The following is a 15681-nucleotide window of genomic DNA, read 5'->3' as shown; positions in this document are numbered from 1 at the left end:
TCCTTTTTTGATTTGTCAAAATGGACAAGTAATTAGGAACAACTATAGAAGGAAAAGTGAACAAGTAATTAGGAATAGAGGAGAGAAAGTACTTTTTTTGATAGACTTTTGAAGTGGATCAATAAATGGGTTCACATTTTAACTATTCAATATTTTTTTTACGCTTACCAATGTGTTGATACAATTAGAATCCATAATAGGAAGATTGAAAACTTGACTTAGAGAACACTATTATTTTTTAGTAAAATAATCAATTAATATGAGCCGGATAGAGTAGAATAGAGAAGTATGAAGACAGCAAAAATCAAAAAAGATATGGACAAAACAAAATATAATGGGTGATTGTACGATTGAAATCTTGGAGTTGATTTGAAAACTATATATATATTTTTTTTATGGAAACGTAGTTGTCATGGCCATTTTTTTTATTTGGGCAATCTAGTTGTAATTTATAATGCTGTGTAGTGCCTGCTATTTTGTACTCATATTTAAACTCCCCATTTGGATTTCGATTTATAACATAAAATAAAACTCCTAGTGAACCTTAGAAACTCATTTGCATAATCTAGCAATAATGAACGCCAACATGATGGAATCGGTAAGATCGGCAGTTCTGAAAGAATCTTCGGAAGATCTAGAAGGTTCTTGCACTAAAATTGTGGGTTACGACTTTAATAAAGGCGTTAACTATTTTGAGCTTATCAAATCCATGGTTTCCACTGGTTTCCAAGCTTCTAATCTTGGTGACGCCATCGACATTGTTAATCAAATGGTTAGATTTCTTTTAACTTGAGATAAAATAGTTTTAAAGTAATTGATTCCTGAAGTTTGAAATTTATGTTTTTGAAGCTTAATTGGAGGCTTTCCCATGAGGTGCCCACAGACGATTGCAGCGAAAAAGAAAGAAATGTTGCATACAGAGAGTCGGTAACGTGCAAAATATTTTTGGGGTTCACTTCAAACCTTGTTTCTTCTGGTGTTAGAGAAACCATCCGCTACCTTGTTCAGCACCGTATGGTCAGTAGCATTTTCACTAGTTTATGTCTTTACTGCATGTGTTGTACCGTCAAGTTTGAACCTTGTGTTCAATTCCATCCCTCCCTACAGGTTGATGTTTTGGTTACTACTGCTGGTGGTATTGAAGAGGATCTCATAAAATGCCTCGCACCAACTTACAAGGGGGACTTTGCTTTACCTGGAGCTGTTCTACGATCCAAAGCATTGAACCGTATTGGTAATTTATTGGTTCCAAATGACAACTACTGCAAATTTGAGGACTGGATCATGCCAATTTTTGACCAAATGTATGACGAGCAGAGTAATGAGGTATATATCTACTCTACTCTTGGGTCATTAATTAATTGCGTTTCTGTTTGTGATGATTTGACCTTTTTAGCTTCTTTTTCTATATATTACAGAACGTTCTTTGGACACCATCTAAAGTCATTGCTCGCCTTGGTAAAGAAATTAATAATGAAACCTCATACTTGTATTGGGCTTACAAGGTAAATTTCTAAAAAGAATAGTTTAGTGCTTATTTAATTTGATTCCAGAAAATAAAAGGAAAAACATGCATTTTCTTTGAGTTTATTATAAACTAATGTGTAGTTATCATTCTCAGAACGAGATTCCTGTCTTCTGTCCTAGCTTGACGGATGGATCAATAGGTGACATGCTATACTTTCATTCTTACCAAAAGGGAGATCAAAACCGTAATCCTGGTCTAGTCTTAGACATTGTTGGAGGTATCACTATCTTATCGATCAAGTTTTAATTCTCTCATCAAGATACATATTATTTGACTAAAGAATTAAGTTGTATATATAACCAGATGTCAGGGCCATGGATAATGAAGCTGTCCATGCTGGTTTGAGGAAGACCGGAATGATTATCCTGGGTGGAGGGCTGCCTAAGCACCATATCTGCAATGCGAATATGATGCGCAATGGTGCAGATTTTGCTGTCTTAATTAACACTGCACAAGAGTATGATGGTAGTGACTCTGGTGCTCGTCCTGATGAAGCTGTATCATGGGGAAAGATACGTGTTGGTGCCAAGAGCGCAAAGGTAACCTCTAATATATGTATCAGACTATTATAGGTTTCAAAGGATGTGAGATTCTAATTTCTTCTACTGTTTTCGATTTGTTGAATGCAGGTGCATTGTGATGCAACAATTGCATTTCCCATATTAGTAGCTGAGACATTTGCAGCTAAGCGTAAGAATCTCTCCCAGAACGGTGCCAAGTTTGAACATTAAGGAAGCTAGCTGTCCTTCCAATTACACATGTATTGCTTAGTTTTTAAGCCATGTTGTTAGTGTGCAGAATAATTGAGGAGGGTTTGTTCAAGTTTAAATAAATTATCCTCCTCACACCATGCTATTTGGGGTGGGAGCCATAATTAGTTCTCTCTCTGGTCTTAAGTGAAGAGCGTTAATGTTCATGTGTTTGTATCATATTGTATCAAAGATTATGAGTTTCTGAAGTTGATTTTTAGTGTGTATTATTTTTTTAGTAACGTCTTTTTGAGCTAAATTTTGATGACATATCTATTGGTTAAAAAGTTATTCGCATTTACATCAAATCAATAAATGTATGATATGATGTATATCGTAGAGACTTATTGTCTGGTTTTAAAAGGATGAAACACTTGTAACACTTATCAAATACAGATGCATGTCATGCATTTACTGATTTGATATAAACACTCGTGAAGTGTAAGAATTATTGGTTAGACTTACACAAATATGAGTAATGCAAATATTAATTATGAGTAAATTTATGCATTGCTTTCATGTAGTTTTAGTTATGTAGGGCTTAGTTATTTATATAGTATTAATTATTTCGTGTTTTATCATACATAAATTACATTGCTTAATAACTTATAAATGTATTAATTATGAGTAAATTTATGCATTGCTTTCATGTAGTTTTAGTTATGTAGGGCTTAGTTATTTATATAGTATTAATTATTTCGTGTTTTATCATACATAAATTACATTGCTTAATAACTTATAAATGTATTAGCTATACAAATTTTTAAATCGCAAATCAAACACCATATTAATATAATATATGAATAATTTACCTTCTAATTAACTAACAAATACAATATTAATTAAGCACAACATTTAATAGCCGTATAACTCATCTTCAAATTAGTGTTTCTCTTGAGAAGGTGCTCGTTGGTTTTGGGAAATGTGTGGTGGTGGTGGGGTTTTTGCCAAAGTGGCCCCTCAAATATCTATGATTTCAGGCTGACAAATTCATGCAGAAATTTTGGACAGAAACAATCTCAATAGTCATAGTCACTCTTTCTCAAATTGGTCTGTATTTCTAATTTAGTATCGAGAATTAATTGGTCTATATATAACTAATAATTAGTCTTTTGGAAATTAAATTTACCTAGCAAAAAGGTACAAAATGAAAATCAGGTGTAGCGACAAAGAAAGGTCAACATAAAAAAAATAATCAGCAGCCAGCCACTAAGAAGCAATTGGAATTTCTGGTGGAAAATAAAAGGAATTCAGATGAAGAAAACTTAGAACCATTCATGGTTCCAACAGCTTATATCTTCACAAAATCCAAGTAATTTTCTTCATTTTTCTTTCTATTTCAGTTGCTGTTAAACTGAATTCTCATCTTCCTCGTAACATATCTCTTCCTGTGAGGATGAAATCGCTGATATATTTGAAAGTTGGGATTGATTGAATCTTAATTTTGGAAACCTAGTTTGCGAACTGTGTCTCATCTTCCCCTTCAAGTTCTTTGTTGGTGTGGTCTTTTAAGTTTGTAGTATTAATCAATATCTTAAATTTGCTATTACTTCATAAGTTTCGCATAACCCGCAACTTCATTCTTGGACTAACAATTTTTCAGTGTTAGAATGAATTGCGAGAATCCTTATAGTGGATGCCAACTTAGTTTAAGCTTAAGGTGTAGTTGTTGTAGTAGTTCATGCTGGTACCTTTCTGTTGTTGTGTGTAGAGTTGTAGACGAGTAGACAGAACCCTTCTTGTTGGATTATCCATCAAAGCTAAAAGCAGATAGTAATAGATATGATCATAATGTAAATGAACTAGTTCATAGCGTCAATTTGCATAGATTGTGCATTTTTAGTTACTAATCAATAGTGTTAAGGTTTTGATTTGGGAGAAATATGGGTGTGAAAGTCAAGTCATTTAATGTTGTATTGTCGAGAAGAAACAGATAAAATTGAAGTCACGAAAGGGATAACATTTGAATTCGTTTTGGTTTCCCTGTTTCACTTACTCAAGGAAACATAGAGTGGTTTTTAAAGATCTTAGAAACTAGATAGGCATCCTTGGCAACACTAAACTATTCTGAATTTTTTTCTTTTATCTTTTGTTGTTGCTTCAAGGTGAGTGTATCATGGTTCAACAATGTTAGGGCTTCAAAATCCACATGCCATTAGCAGCTGTCAGTCATTTCTGGATACTAGTGTGCTGCATGAAGTCATTCCTTGCAAGAGTAAAAATGTCAATCCCTTGATTAGTAATCTTAGTTCTGCTACCCTTGTGAGTTCTCCTGCTAAAGGAGTCAGCAGTTGTTCTTTTTCTTGGACTTGGCCAAGTCAACTGAAAACTTATAAACTCTCTCAGCAATCCGCTTCATATAGATTGCTGGTAAGCGCTTATTCGAACATTTTATCTCTCTTGACATTTAACATATCCTTATGTAGCTCTTGTTTCATGGTTTCTTCAGTGCCGGTCACAAGATACTACTTCACCTGAAAATGAGTATCGCTCCTCCCGAAATATAGCCATCAGTCTGTTCAGGCGATACAAGAATTTTCTTGAGCGCGGAGGAGGTGACAACTTAAAAGTATTCTCAGTTGTTTCTTCCTTTCTCTGTAACTTCTGTTTGTTGCTCTCTTTGTGCATTGTTATGATTCTGATCTTTCAGGAATTCATCAGTGCTGGTGTGAATGCATATGCTTTGGGATGTACTGATGAAGGATTGAGGAAAGAACTGTTTTCTTTAAAGGAATCAGGTGTTGAAATTGAAGCCATGGAAACATATGGAGGAAGTACCAGCCTGAAATCCAAGATTTTATCTGTGGAGGTGAGTCACTTTCGCATTGCACAATCAGGGATATGTATGGATACAAAATAATTGAATATGATTGGCAGCTTTGTGGAACCCTGTGGATGCTACTCTTTCTGTATCTAGGATTATACAGTATGTACATAGTCCATTATATAATACTGAGGAAGTTGAATGAAGATTTTTCGCCATTTGTTTACCGTTAAGTTGCCAAATCATTGACTTTCTTCCCACTGACTGGCACCAAGGTGGAGTATCTCAAAGATTCTCGCTAGACTGCCTCTTTTCTTAAAGTAGTAACAGTGTAACACTAGCATACGTTGAAATAAAATGTTCTGCTGCTGTTTGGTTTCAGATAGACTAGTTTATCAGGAGTTGAGGATTTTGATTAGAAACAATATTTGTTGTGTCGAGAAGTTTCTTTAGGAACTCTTGATATCGACTTTCATTCTGAAAACATTGGCAGTGTCTTTCAGGGATTCCTCCTTAATTTTGGGATGAGAAAAGGTGTCTGCAAAAGAACTAGGGTGCTAATAAATTGTTAAATTTTGTCCATGCTACTGTATAATGATCTGTTGCTAGAATGGTTAGATAGGTGTTAAAAATTTTCTCCAGATGTACGAGTTTCCTCATTTTAAAAAGGATATAAGATCTATAAACCAGTTGATTACATGTATCCGTTGCAAGTTTTGCTATAATCATGAGAATCACCATGGCAACTAAAGATCTGTGATGACAGCTATTTAATGACGACATCTGGTTATGTTGCAGGTTGATGAGTGTATTATGTGGTTGAGCATTATATTCATCACCATCCTATGTACACCTCAACCAACTATAGTTCGATGGTCATCCACATCCCCAGTTTCTGATGAAATGATAGTCCAGTGGAAGGGCTTCTGTGCAATCATAGCAAATGCATACTTTGTGAGAGGAATGGCATGGTAAGGTTGCCGGAGGGCATACCATCCTCAATTAGATATTTTGTCGTTAAGAGGAAAACCTGTCATCAACGTTTTTCTTTTGAGGAATTTATTGGAAGTTCATTTTTTAGTATTGATTTGTGTATTAACATTCTCTGGTCTGCTCCTGAAGGCTCCCAGTGAAAACTCTCCAACTAGAGCAGATGGCAGTTGCTGGTCATGCTGAAGAGCCATCAGTTGTTGCTAGCCGGATGAGATTAGTTTTTACCACTCTAGAGGTGAGTTCAATCGACAGTTTTCTACTTCTAATACTCTTTCCAGAACAACATTAGCAGAAATATGTAATGCCAGGTTCATAATTCGATTTTCTGGTCTGATAGGGCTCAGTGGTTAGGCATGCATAAACAAATGTAGATAGAATCAGATCTCAACTCAAAATCCACTATGTTTAAACTCTAAAGCATGGCACAACTGTGTCTCCTAGTGTTCATGGTTCAAATCTGGTTTTTGCCTCAAAGCAAAACTAAACCAGGACACTATAAAGATCATCTCTTGTTTTATGATTTGATAATTACTTTACTTATTAACTTAAAGATAATTATGCATCCATCCTTGGTGGGTAGAGTTATCCGGTACTTGTGTTGTTGAGAGGTAGCAATTACCATGTAGAATTAGTCAAAGTGCACGGAAGCTGATCTGGATACCACGGTTGTTAAAAAAAATACTAGTTATAATAATGACAATTAGTATTTGCATAAGAAACTAATTCCTTCAACATCAGAGGAAGTCTAATGAGGATGTAAATGATATCTCAACTGTTGGACTACTAATCTACAGATGGTGATTATTCCTGGATATATCCTTCTATAAGATGTTCGTAAAAGGTATGTTAACAAAGAAACTATAGATAATTTTTACTACATACAAGGAACTTTTGGTTTCAAAATTTATGGTTTTCAGTAGGCCAAAAAAAACAAAACTTGGTGTTGTTGGTTTTTTGTTGGTAACATGTTCTTTCTTATTCACCGAGTTTATTTTCTCCTTAAATCTTTTTTAGGTTGTGAGTCCACAGTGGCCTAGAGGATGAAGCAGTAGATCCAGAATTTGGACTTCACAAATATGAAACATAGTTCAACAAGATATGTACACATTTCTTTCCTTTGTCCATTCTCTGTTAAACATTAATATTCTGCTACATCAATGTATGTTCGACATGCAAACTTCCACTAAATCTTCAGAGAGCAAAGAATATAAAAAGGATATATTGAGTGAAGCTAGTCTGTGCTGCTTTGAACACTGCTCACCGTGAGCTTTTGCTGAACATATTGCTGTACTTTCAGTGACAGAGCATATATATAAGATCAAAAACCATATATGTGAATTTTGATGTTGATCAATAGGCTATTCAACAGGGCAAAACTCCTTGAAATCACCTGTCATAAAAAATTAAATCAAGTACTCTCTAACTACTTTGGTTCATCATACAACCAAAATAGGAAAAACTAAAGAAGAAAAATGGTAAAAGTAACTTTAATTGAAATGAAAATGCAAAGAAAGAATACAAATATATATATATATATATATAACTTTTGCTCATTGTACAATGCAGTTGTAATTGTCACTCGTGAATATCTCTTTTTCAGTGACCTTATCCGAATTATTGTCTTTAAAAATAGTAGAGCAGGAAATAAAAAACAAATACAATTTGCATGGCAAATGATTGGTTGACAATTTAGCTTTTGAGCAAAGTTGGCAGTGAGAGACTTTAGGGCTGTTTGTCACCATTCTTGCTAGCTTCATCAATTGTACTAGAATTTCCACTTACTGTACCTGTTCCCATTCCAAAGCCAAATCCCATACCAATACCAAATCCCATTCCAATGCCACCATTATCATTACTATAATTGCCACCATATCCACTGCCTTCTCCTTCACCATAACCAGAACCACCACCATTCTCATCATTCGTATTTCTACCTCCTCCTCCACCACCACCACCTGCTCCAGAACCACTACCATGGCCAGAACCTCCACCCGTGCCATTGCTGCCTCCACCTCCCCCTCCTCCACCACCACCACCACCACCACCACCATTTCCACCAAAACCTACACCCATCCCGAAACCACTTCCATGACCATATCCACCGTTGGTTCCACCACCACCACCACCTCCTCCTCCTCCTCCACCACCTCCACCCGCCCCACCAACTCCAGCTCCAAAGCCGCTACCATGACCTGATCCTCCAGCAGAACCACCCTCACCACCACCACCGCCACCACCTCCTCCACCTCCCCCTGCAAAACCACCACCACCTTTACGTCCACCAAAAGTTCCAAAACCTACACCTGCTCCAAAACCACTACCATGACCATACCCTCCATCTACGCCAGTACCACCTCCCCCACCAGACCCTCCACCACCTTCTGTACCAACTCCAGCTCCAGCTCCAAATCCTTCCCCATGACCAGAACCACTAGTTCCATCCCCCCCACCACCTCCTCCTCCTACACGATTATAAAAACATGCCATCCACCATAGTTGCAATAATCATCTCCATCCTCCCCGTGTCCCTCCTCCATACACGCCATAACAATGCATAGTACAAGAAGAGCCACACACAAAGAACGACTAGAAATAGCCATGACTCTTCAAGTAACAATTAGTGTAAGCTCAGTACTGATGAGTAGTGAGTCTAGTGACCAACTTTTGAGCTTCCACTTCTTGGTTTCTTCTTTGTGCAAATGACTCCTCTATTTATAGCCATATTATTCATGCAATCATTTGAACATATCTCAAATTATGGTAAGTTGAAAGATGCTTGTCTTGAAATTTTAAAAAGGAAAAAGGTCAACAATGAATTGACAGGCTACTAAATTATTACCAGGAACTTAAAATTATCGATATTTAGTTGGTACAAAATATTATTAGTATCCGAGGCGAATTCACAATTGGAAGTAACATGTTTCTATAGCAATTTTAAATAATATAATTAGTTTTACCGTCAAATATTTAGTGAGCTTTTTAATAATATACTCTAAGAAAGTAATTTGTTTTTTTTATATGAATTTTGTTGCCAGTCTTAAATTAAAAATACGTAGAATATATTAAATGTTTTTTTATTTTTAATGTTCTTAAATATATTATGTGGAAAATTAGAATCAAAGAGCTGCAAAAAAAGAAGAAGACATTCTTTTAAAACGAACTACAAAGAAATTAGGAGAAACAAATTGAAACAGAATTATATATAAAATTTGATAAAATTTATCGAGTTCATGTAAACACATATTACCAAATACAAAACTAGTATGGAATATGAGTTGTCTGAACTAGATATTCCTCTAACCAAAGGATCATGGTTCAGTCTAATTCCAATTATTTCTAAAAAGTTGCGAACCAATTAGATATTAATGGAATTTTTAAACATAGTAAAGACAATAGGACTACATGCGATTAAACCTATGGCTTACACATGTTGATATCGTACATTATGATAATTGACAATGAAATAGTGGAGTTGGTGCTTATATCTTCACTAAATTAAGTAATTCTTAACAAAGATTTTGGATTCGTTTTGATCATGATTTCCAGGTGTCATTCTGTTTTATTTATAGCTCTACGTACCATTTTCTATTAATACTACCAAATAAATATTATGGAGTTAGAAAGATTGTATTTCTATTGGCATAGAAATAGAGTAAGAGCAAGTAGAAGAATTTCTTTTATCTTTTTATGTAAGATACTAATTTTAGGACTAGATTAATACAGATTCTCTCTCTTGGTGTAAGACCCATTAAAAGAAGAAGTGCTTTCTATCAAGATTTTTTTTAATTTTAAAGTTGAGATATCTGATTAAGAATTGAGATATAATTTATTTATTTATTTATTTAATTTTGAGATATTGTTTGTTTGCGCAGCCCATGTGAGTGTAGGATTTATGATTGGAAATAAATAATTGGCAAAACGAAATGAATAAAGAAAGAAGTAGGAAGAAATAATTTGGTGTATAGTGGCATTCCATTGGATACTTGAAGTGTACTTGTGGCAAGGAACAAGAATGGAGCTGATATATAATGGCACCCATATTGTCACTCATGGTCCAAACATTATCAGAAAGTCAACATTCCTTTTCGTTTACTTATATTCCAGCTTTTGATCCCAAATTCCCAAGGACCACTTTATATAAAGTTTATACTTCTAGTTTAACTTTTGGTCAATGAGGGGATACATTTTCGACTAATTTCATCCAACTAGACATTCTACTTCAATCAATCCAATTACAACCAAAAAAAGATTTAGATTTAAATTATATATATCAAACATGGCATCGCAGATACTGATACGCTCAAATTACACCTCCCTAAAAAAGTATAAGCGATCGTTATCAAGTAAAGAACCCAACTTGTAGGTTGGGGTCGATCCCACGAGGAAAATGGTTTAGACTTTACTTTAACCAACAATTATATTCAATTAGCCAAAATACTTCCGGAAACAAGAAATAAAAAGGGGGGGGGGGGGGGGGATTTGTGAAACAAATTGTAAGAATTCAATAAGTAATCAATAATCAAAAGTCAATTTCGGTTGTTATTAAGATGAGAAAATTAACTAGGGTAAACGTGTTCCCCACAAGCTCATAACTCAGTAAACCTAGTAAGCGCAATCCTTTCCTAGTGTGTTACATGCAAAGTGATAAGTTAGGTATCTCTAAATCCTTGATCCGGCATCTAGAGAATTTCACCCCTCACCTTGATCAGGCTACGTGTGTATAATTTACTAACCCTTACCTTTACCTCATATTAGACATTATAATCGATGTTTGACTTAGTTATTACTTCGCACCAATCGACACTAGCCTATTAGATAGTATCACACTAAATCTATGTTGATAATTATTTTCTTGTTGATTACCTCCTTGATCCGGCAAGTAGCAACAAGGCGAGTTCTAATGCGTGCACTCATTAAAAAGACTTTTAAACGAAAGAATTATCAATGTATGCAAAACACTATTCAAGAATTACTTATTTACTATTCATACTTTGTTAATCGTTCATGGTTCCCACAACCCTAGTTGTGGATTTAGTTACCCATACTAGCAAGAACACAATTCATAATATTAGATGAATAAATCATGAACTTACGTAACGAGAATAATAAACCCGGAATTTCAACTTGAATTGCAAAGCCAAAACCTTCAAAACGAATGTAGGAAATCAATAATTGCTAGGGTTGCAACTTAATCTCCAAAGTCACAAAGTAAAAATAGAATAATAATGTCTAACCCCCAAAAACGAGGTTTACATGTCTTATTTATAGAAAACAAATCCTAAATTAAAAGGGAAACAAATTAAGGAAAGTTTGTTCAGGTACGCGTCTTCAATCCACGAGACTGACTTACGGACCGTCGATGGATCTACGGTCCGTAAGTCCCTTCCGTCAGCCAGGACTTATAAAATATTTCTGCTTCCAAAAAATCAGCTTCTCTGAAGCAAACGACGGACTAACAGTACGGACCGTAGATCGATCTACGGTCCGTCAATCCCCTCCGTAGCTCCATACTTAGAATCTTCAAAAATTAGGTACTGGAACCCTCCAGTATCATTCTACGGATCAACAGTACGGTCCGTAGATAAATCTACGGACCGTCAATGGACACCGTGGTTCCACACTTGGTCTGATTTCCCTGATTTGTCCTCAATACCATGCTTGCTGATCTACGGTCATCACCTACAGACCGTGAATGGACCTACGGTCCGTAGATCACCTCCGTGAATGCCCTGTTTCTGCATTTCTTTCAGTTATCTCTATACTTTCGCGCCTGAACACCTTTCATGCAAAACATGATAAAAACACATAAAAACCAATATAAAAAGGCCCTTGACACACACAACTTGTAAGTGAAATGTATTAGAAATACCGTAAACTCACGGTATATCAACCTCCCAAATGAAAATAGTATACCACTTCCATCATGCTTCATCTTTCGGAAAACAAATAGAGGACGTTTGTGGTGTATATAGATCGGCTTGATTTGGTTTTTTATTAAAAAATGATTAATTTAATTATGTCGGCTTATTAAATCTATATAAAATCGATTTTTTAAATTTTAAGTTTAGTCGGTTCTTTTGGTTTTTCATTTTTTTTTCGATTTTCTTATAATTATGTTATATGTACTAATTAAAAAAGAGATCAAATATATATTAAAAAAAAATTGTCCAATGAAGCCGTGTCATGTAACACTCTTTAGGCCTTCCTAGATCTGCCCCTGACAAACCCGAACACTCTAAGAACGTGTATGATGACGCATGACAAACACATATGTCAAAGTCGATATCACCTTTATTGCGTTATGTTTGTTATATCTTCAATCTTCACGAGTCATCATTTATTCAGTACGACATACTACTAAAGTCAGAATTTTACCCTACATAGATCGCTTGCTACAATATGTAGTAAATAATACTTCTCCCTATTGAGTGTTCAAGTCAAGTTATATCAGGTAGTAATTACTATGAAAGTAGTTTAATGAAGTTTATATCTTAAGAATCATGGTTAGGAGAAAGAATGCATCCATTAGTTGGTCAGGTAAAATTCGTTTAACTTTTTACTCATACGTGATTAGTGATCAATATATTCCATTTTACTTTTGGAACTTAGAACCTCCAAATTCTTTTGAATTTGCTTATTTGTAATATAAAATAGGAATATTTGATTTGGTAAAGAATAATAATAAAAAAACAAACATCCCATATGGAGTGTTTATGCTGTGCATCTTCTTTTTCCGTCATGAACTCATAAAGATAGAATACGATAAAGCAATGTAGGGAAAGTAAACATAATATTATTCCATTTTCTTGCACATTTAATTTTGAGATTCGAGAATTCTTTACTTTGTCTTTTTCCATGCACCAAATATTCAAGCTTCTTCTTAAATCTTCTAAATGGAATACAATTGTACAAACTACTCCCACTATATATATAGATATGTCTTCAACTTCAATTTTAAGTTTTAAATTTATCTAGTGCCCTCTTCCATGCCTTTTAAAAATTTCCTAGTTGGATATTCTAGATGTTTTCCCCCAACCAAATATGCATTTGATATTCCAAGTGTCTAATTACGTACCATGGTATAAACTTAAATTAACAGAAATAAAGCATTAATCCTAGCTGTCCGGTGTAGTTGTCTTTAATTAATCTGTGCTTAATTAGCTCAAAATTATAGTATACATTAGGAAATTTATAATAAATGGCATATATATGTACCCGAATGAAAAAACAAAGAATTTCATCTTTAGATGTCGATAGTGTAGTTTAAATTTCTTTAACCACAATTGGTATAGTATAACATATTATAGCAGATGATCTGAGTTATTTTTTTTTGTAACTAATACTATCATTTATTATGAACGATTATATATAGTTAACTTTTACGATTATATATAGTTAACTTTTGATGGTATTAAAGAATTTCTTTTACATCATTTTTGTTACTGTATAGAAGCTAACTAAATTGATAACAAAAGGGTACGTAATACGCCCAAACATGTTTGGCTGTAGAACGGCGTTCAAATAATAAACAAATGGACCATTTTGTTTTTCTTAATCATTGTTTCTTGGGGAAAAAATTGATAATTTGTTGTGGATTAGTAGTGAATTAGTACTTTAATCAAAGAATATCTCCGTGATAAGACCTGCTTATGTATAGATTATAGGAATAGTTATCCATATGTACAATCTAAAAGAAGAATTAAGTAATAGTGATTATAGCTTAATAATTTTTGTATCTTAATTAGACAATATATATTTACATTAGAATTGATAAAGTCAAATCTCTAGCAATGTTATTGTTTTTAACTTCTTTTTCGAATTACTAGAACCCTCTTTATTTTTTTTATTTCTTGACTACCATTCTTGTAAAAATGGTTCCAGACTTGTATAAATCGGCTAAATTACGTGCGAATAAATTCTTGAGATTATACTAGTCAGGCACTATTTTTCCTTGAATTTTTGGAAATGTGGGAGATTCACGAGAGAAATTCTTTCATCAAAATCGGTTAATTGATTTTGTAGCCTTTTACAAATTTAATTTTAATTTTATGTTATTTGTCAAGAAAAAAAATATTTTTAAGATAAAAAGTCTAAAAATATACAGAAAAATGTTTGTGAAGTCATATTTTTCTATTCAAATTATAAAAATCGAGGATCTAAAATGACTCATTTCCACGATAGTACATGTGGGGGGATTGTGTCTCTTTTTGTTTTTTTGGTACCTTCATTGTCTTCATTTGGAGAAAGCGCTTTCTATCAAAAAAAAAATTATACTTTAGCTCAAACTCGAGACCTGTATTTAATTAAGAAAAGAGCAATTTCATTCACTACACTACATCCATTGGTGTTGTGGCTCATTTTCAAATGTGTTATCAGCCCATTTGGGAACGCAAGGCCCATTTGTTAGCTCATTTGGAACATGAATCTACCAAATTAAAGTTGGTTTTGATGTTGGAATTTAGACTTTAGAGGGTCAATGTTTTCGTTGTGCTCCTTTGGAAATGGTTCCTTTCTATTTCCTCAAGTTTCTATTGAGATTTGAGACACTTGTGTAAGATGTTCATATATATCTTACAACTAGAAAAAAAAATTATTTACCTCAATCCCATTCAAAACGGACGAGGAAAAAACAACAACAAACAAACAGGAAATTAAAACACATAATTTCATTAATCGAACAATCAAGAATATCTCACTTATGAAATTTCTTGCTATAGCTATAGCATTCGAATAACATAAAATATTGAGAAAAAAGAGAGCATAAATAGTTCTCCTAGGTGCAATTTGAAGTCACTACTATTATTTGTTCTATTTCATAGAAACTAAACATATATAATATGCTTTCTTTGAACGGATTTATACTACTAGATGGTGTAGTTTATCGATTTTTTATTAATAATAATAAAATCTGTGAGTTTAAGTTCAATGGTGGTGCATATCATTTTTAATTGTTGCATCACCTCCCTCACCTAGGTCACCTGCATCATGTTCACCTTCAATTTTATCATTAGGATTATTGCCACCACTATCTCCAAAGCCTTCATTAATACCAGAACCAAATCCACTTCCACTTCCACTTCCACTTCCAGCTCCAGCACTACTTGTTCCACCATTTCCGGCGAAAGGACCAAAACCACTTCCAAAAGCACCTCCAATACTACCACCAAATCCACCAATGCCGGCTCCTAAACCAAATGGAGGCCTAATTGCACCTCTAGCACCACCAAAACCACCAAAAAAAGGCAAAAAAGGGTGCTGGAAATATTCATTCTGTTCATCAGCTGATGCTTTTGTTTTTGCCTTCATTGCAATTAGGCTCCTCGCGTTTATAGGGTAAGCAAGAACACTGGTGATAATAAGAATAACAAAGAGTGTCGTGGTTGCCATTTTGACTAGTAGAAGAAAAGAGTTGTTGATATTGGATGATGTTTTGAGTGTGACACTTTTTGGATTTGCAAGCTCAAGCTATATAGGTGTTTAAAAAATTGGTACAATAATGAAGAATTTGAAAGGTAGAAATATCACTAGCTCATACATATTGTGTGTAACATAATCATGTATTAGAGAGGGGGGAAAAAAAAAGAAGCCAACTACATCTCTTTCCATAGACATACTTTAATTAACACCTTCTCGACTACATGATCAAC

General features: G+C 34.3%; 3 protein-coding genes across 3 annotated transcripts; 2 read left to right on the top strand and 1 right to left on the bottom strand.

The window, feature by feature from the left end:
- The first annotated feature begins 555 nt into the window (after nt 1-555).
- Nucleotides 556-2281, top strand: LOC125822184 (deoxyhypusine synthase-like). The gene is made up of 7 exons (XM_049501567.1): nt 556-772; nt 850-1017; nt 1108-1326; nt 1419-1505; nt 1622-1745; nt 1832-2067; nt 2158-2281. The coding sequence occupies exons 1-7, from the start codon at nt 575-577 to the stop codon at nt 2257-2259; spliced, it is 1134 nt and encodes a 377-aa protein (XP_049357524.1). The 5' UTR covers nt 556-574; the 3' UTR covers nt 2260-2281.
- Nucleotides 2282-4346: 2065 nt separating this feature from the next.
- On the top strand, nt 4347-7264 carry LOC125822187 (uncharacterized). The gene is made up of 6 exons (XM_049501569.1): nt 4347-4647; nt 4727-4846; nt 4928-5086; nt 5840-6012; nt 6164-6269; nt 7049-7264. The coding sequence occupies exons 1-6, from the start codon at nt 4405-4407 to the stop codon at nt 7076-7078; spliced, it is 831 nt and encodes a 276-aa protein (XP_049357526.1). The 5' UTR covers nt 4347-4404; the 3' UTR covers nt 7079-7264.
- A 492-nt stretch (nt 7265-7756) lies between these two features.
- LOC125821817 (glycine-rich cell wall structural protein 1-like) lies at nt 7757-15421 on the bottom strand. The gene is made up of 2 exons (XM_049501181.1): nt 15013-15421; nt 7757-8496 (listed from the first exon to the last, which is right to left on the bottom strand). Exons 1-2 carry the CDS (start codon nt 15419-15421, stop codon nt 7757-7759), a joined length of 1149 nt encoding a protein of 382 aa, XP_049357138.1.
- Between the last annotated feature and the right edge of the window lie 260 nt (nt 15422-15681).

This window comes from Solanum verrucosum, unplaced genomic scaffold (genome assembly GCF_900185275.1).
Source record: "Solanum verrucosum unplaced genomic scaffold, falcon-dt-bn FXZP01000103.1, whole genome shotgun sequence".
Classification (NCBI taxonomy): domain Eukaryota; kingdom Viridiplantae; phylum Streptophyta; class Magnoliopsida; order Solanales; family Solanaceae; genus Solanum; species Solanum verrucosum.
Note: the sequence above shows the minus strand (reverse complement) of the source record. Positions and strands in the feature narration are given on the sequence as shown.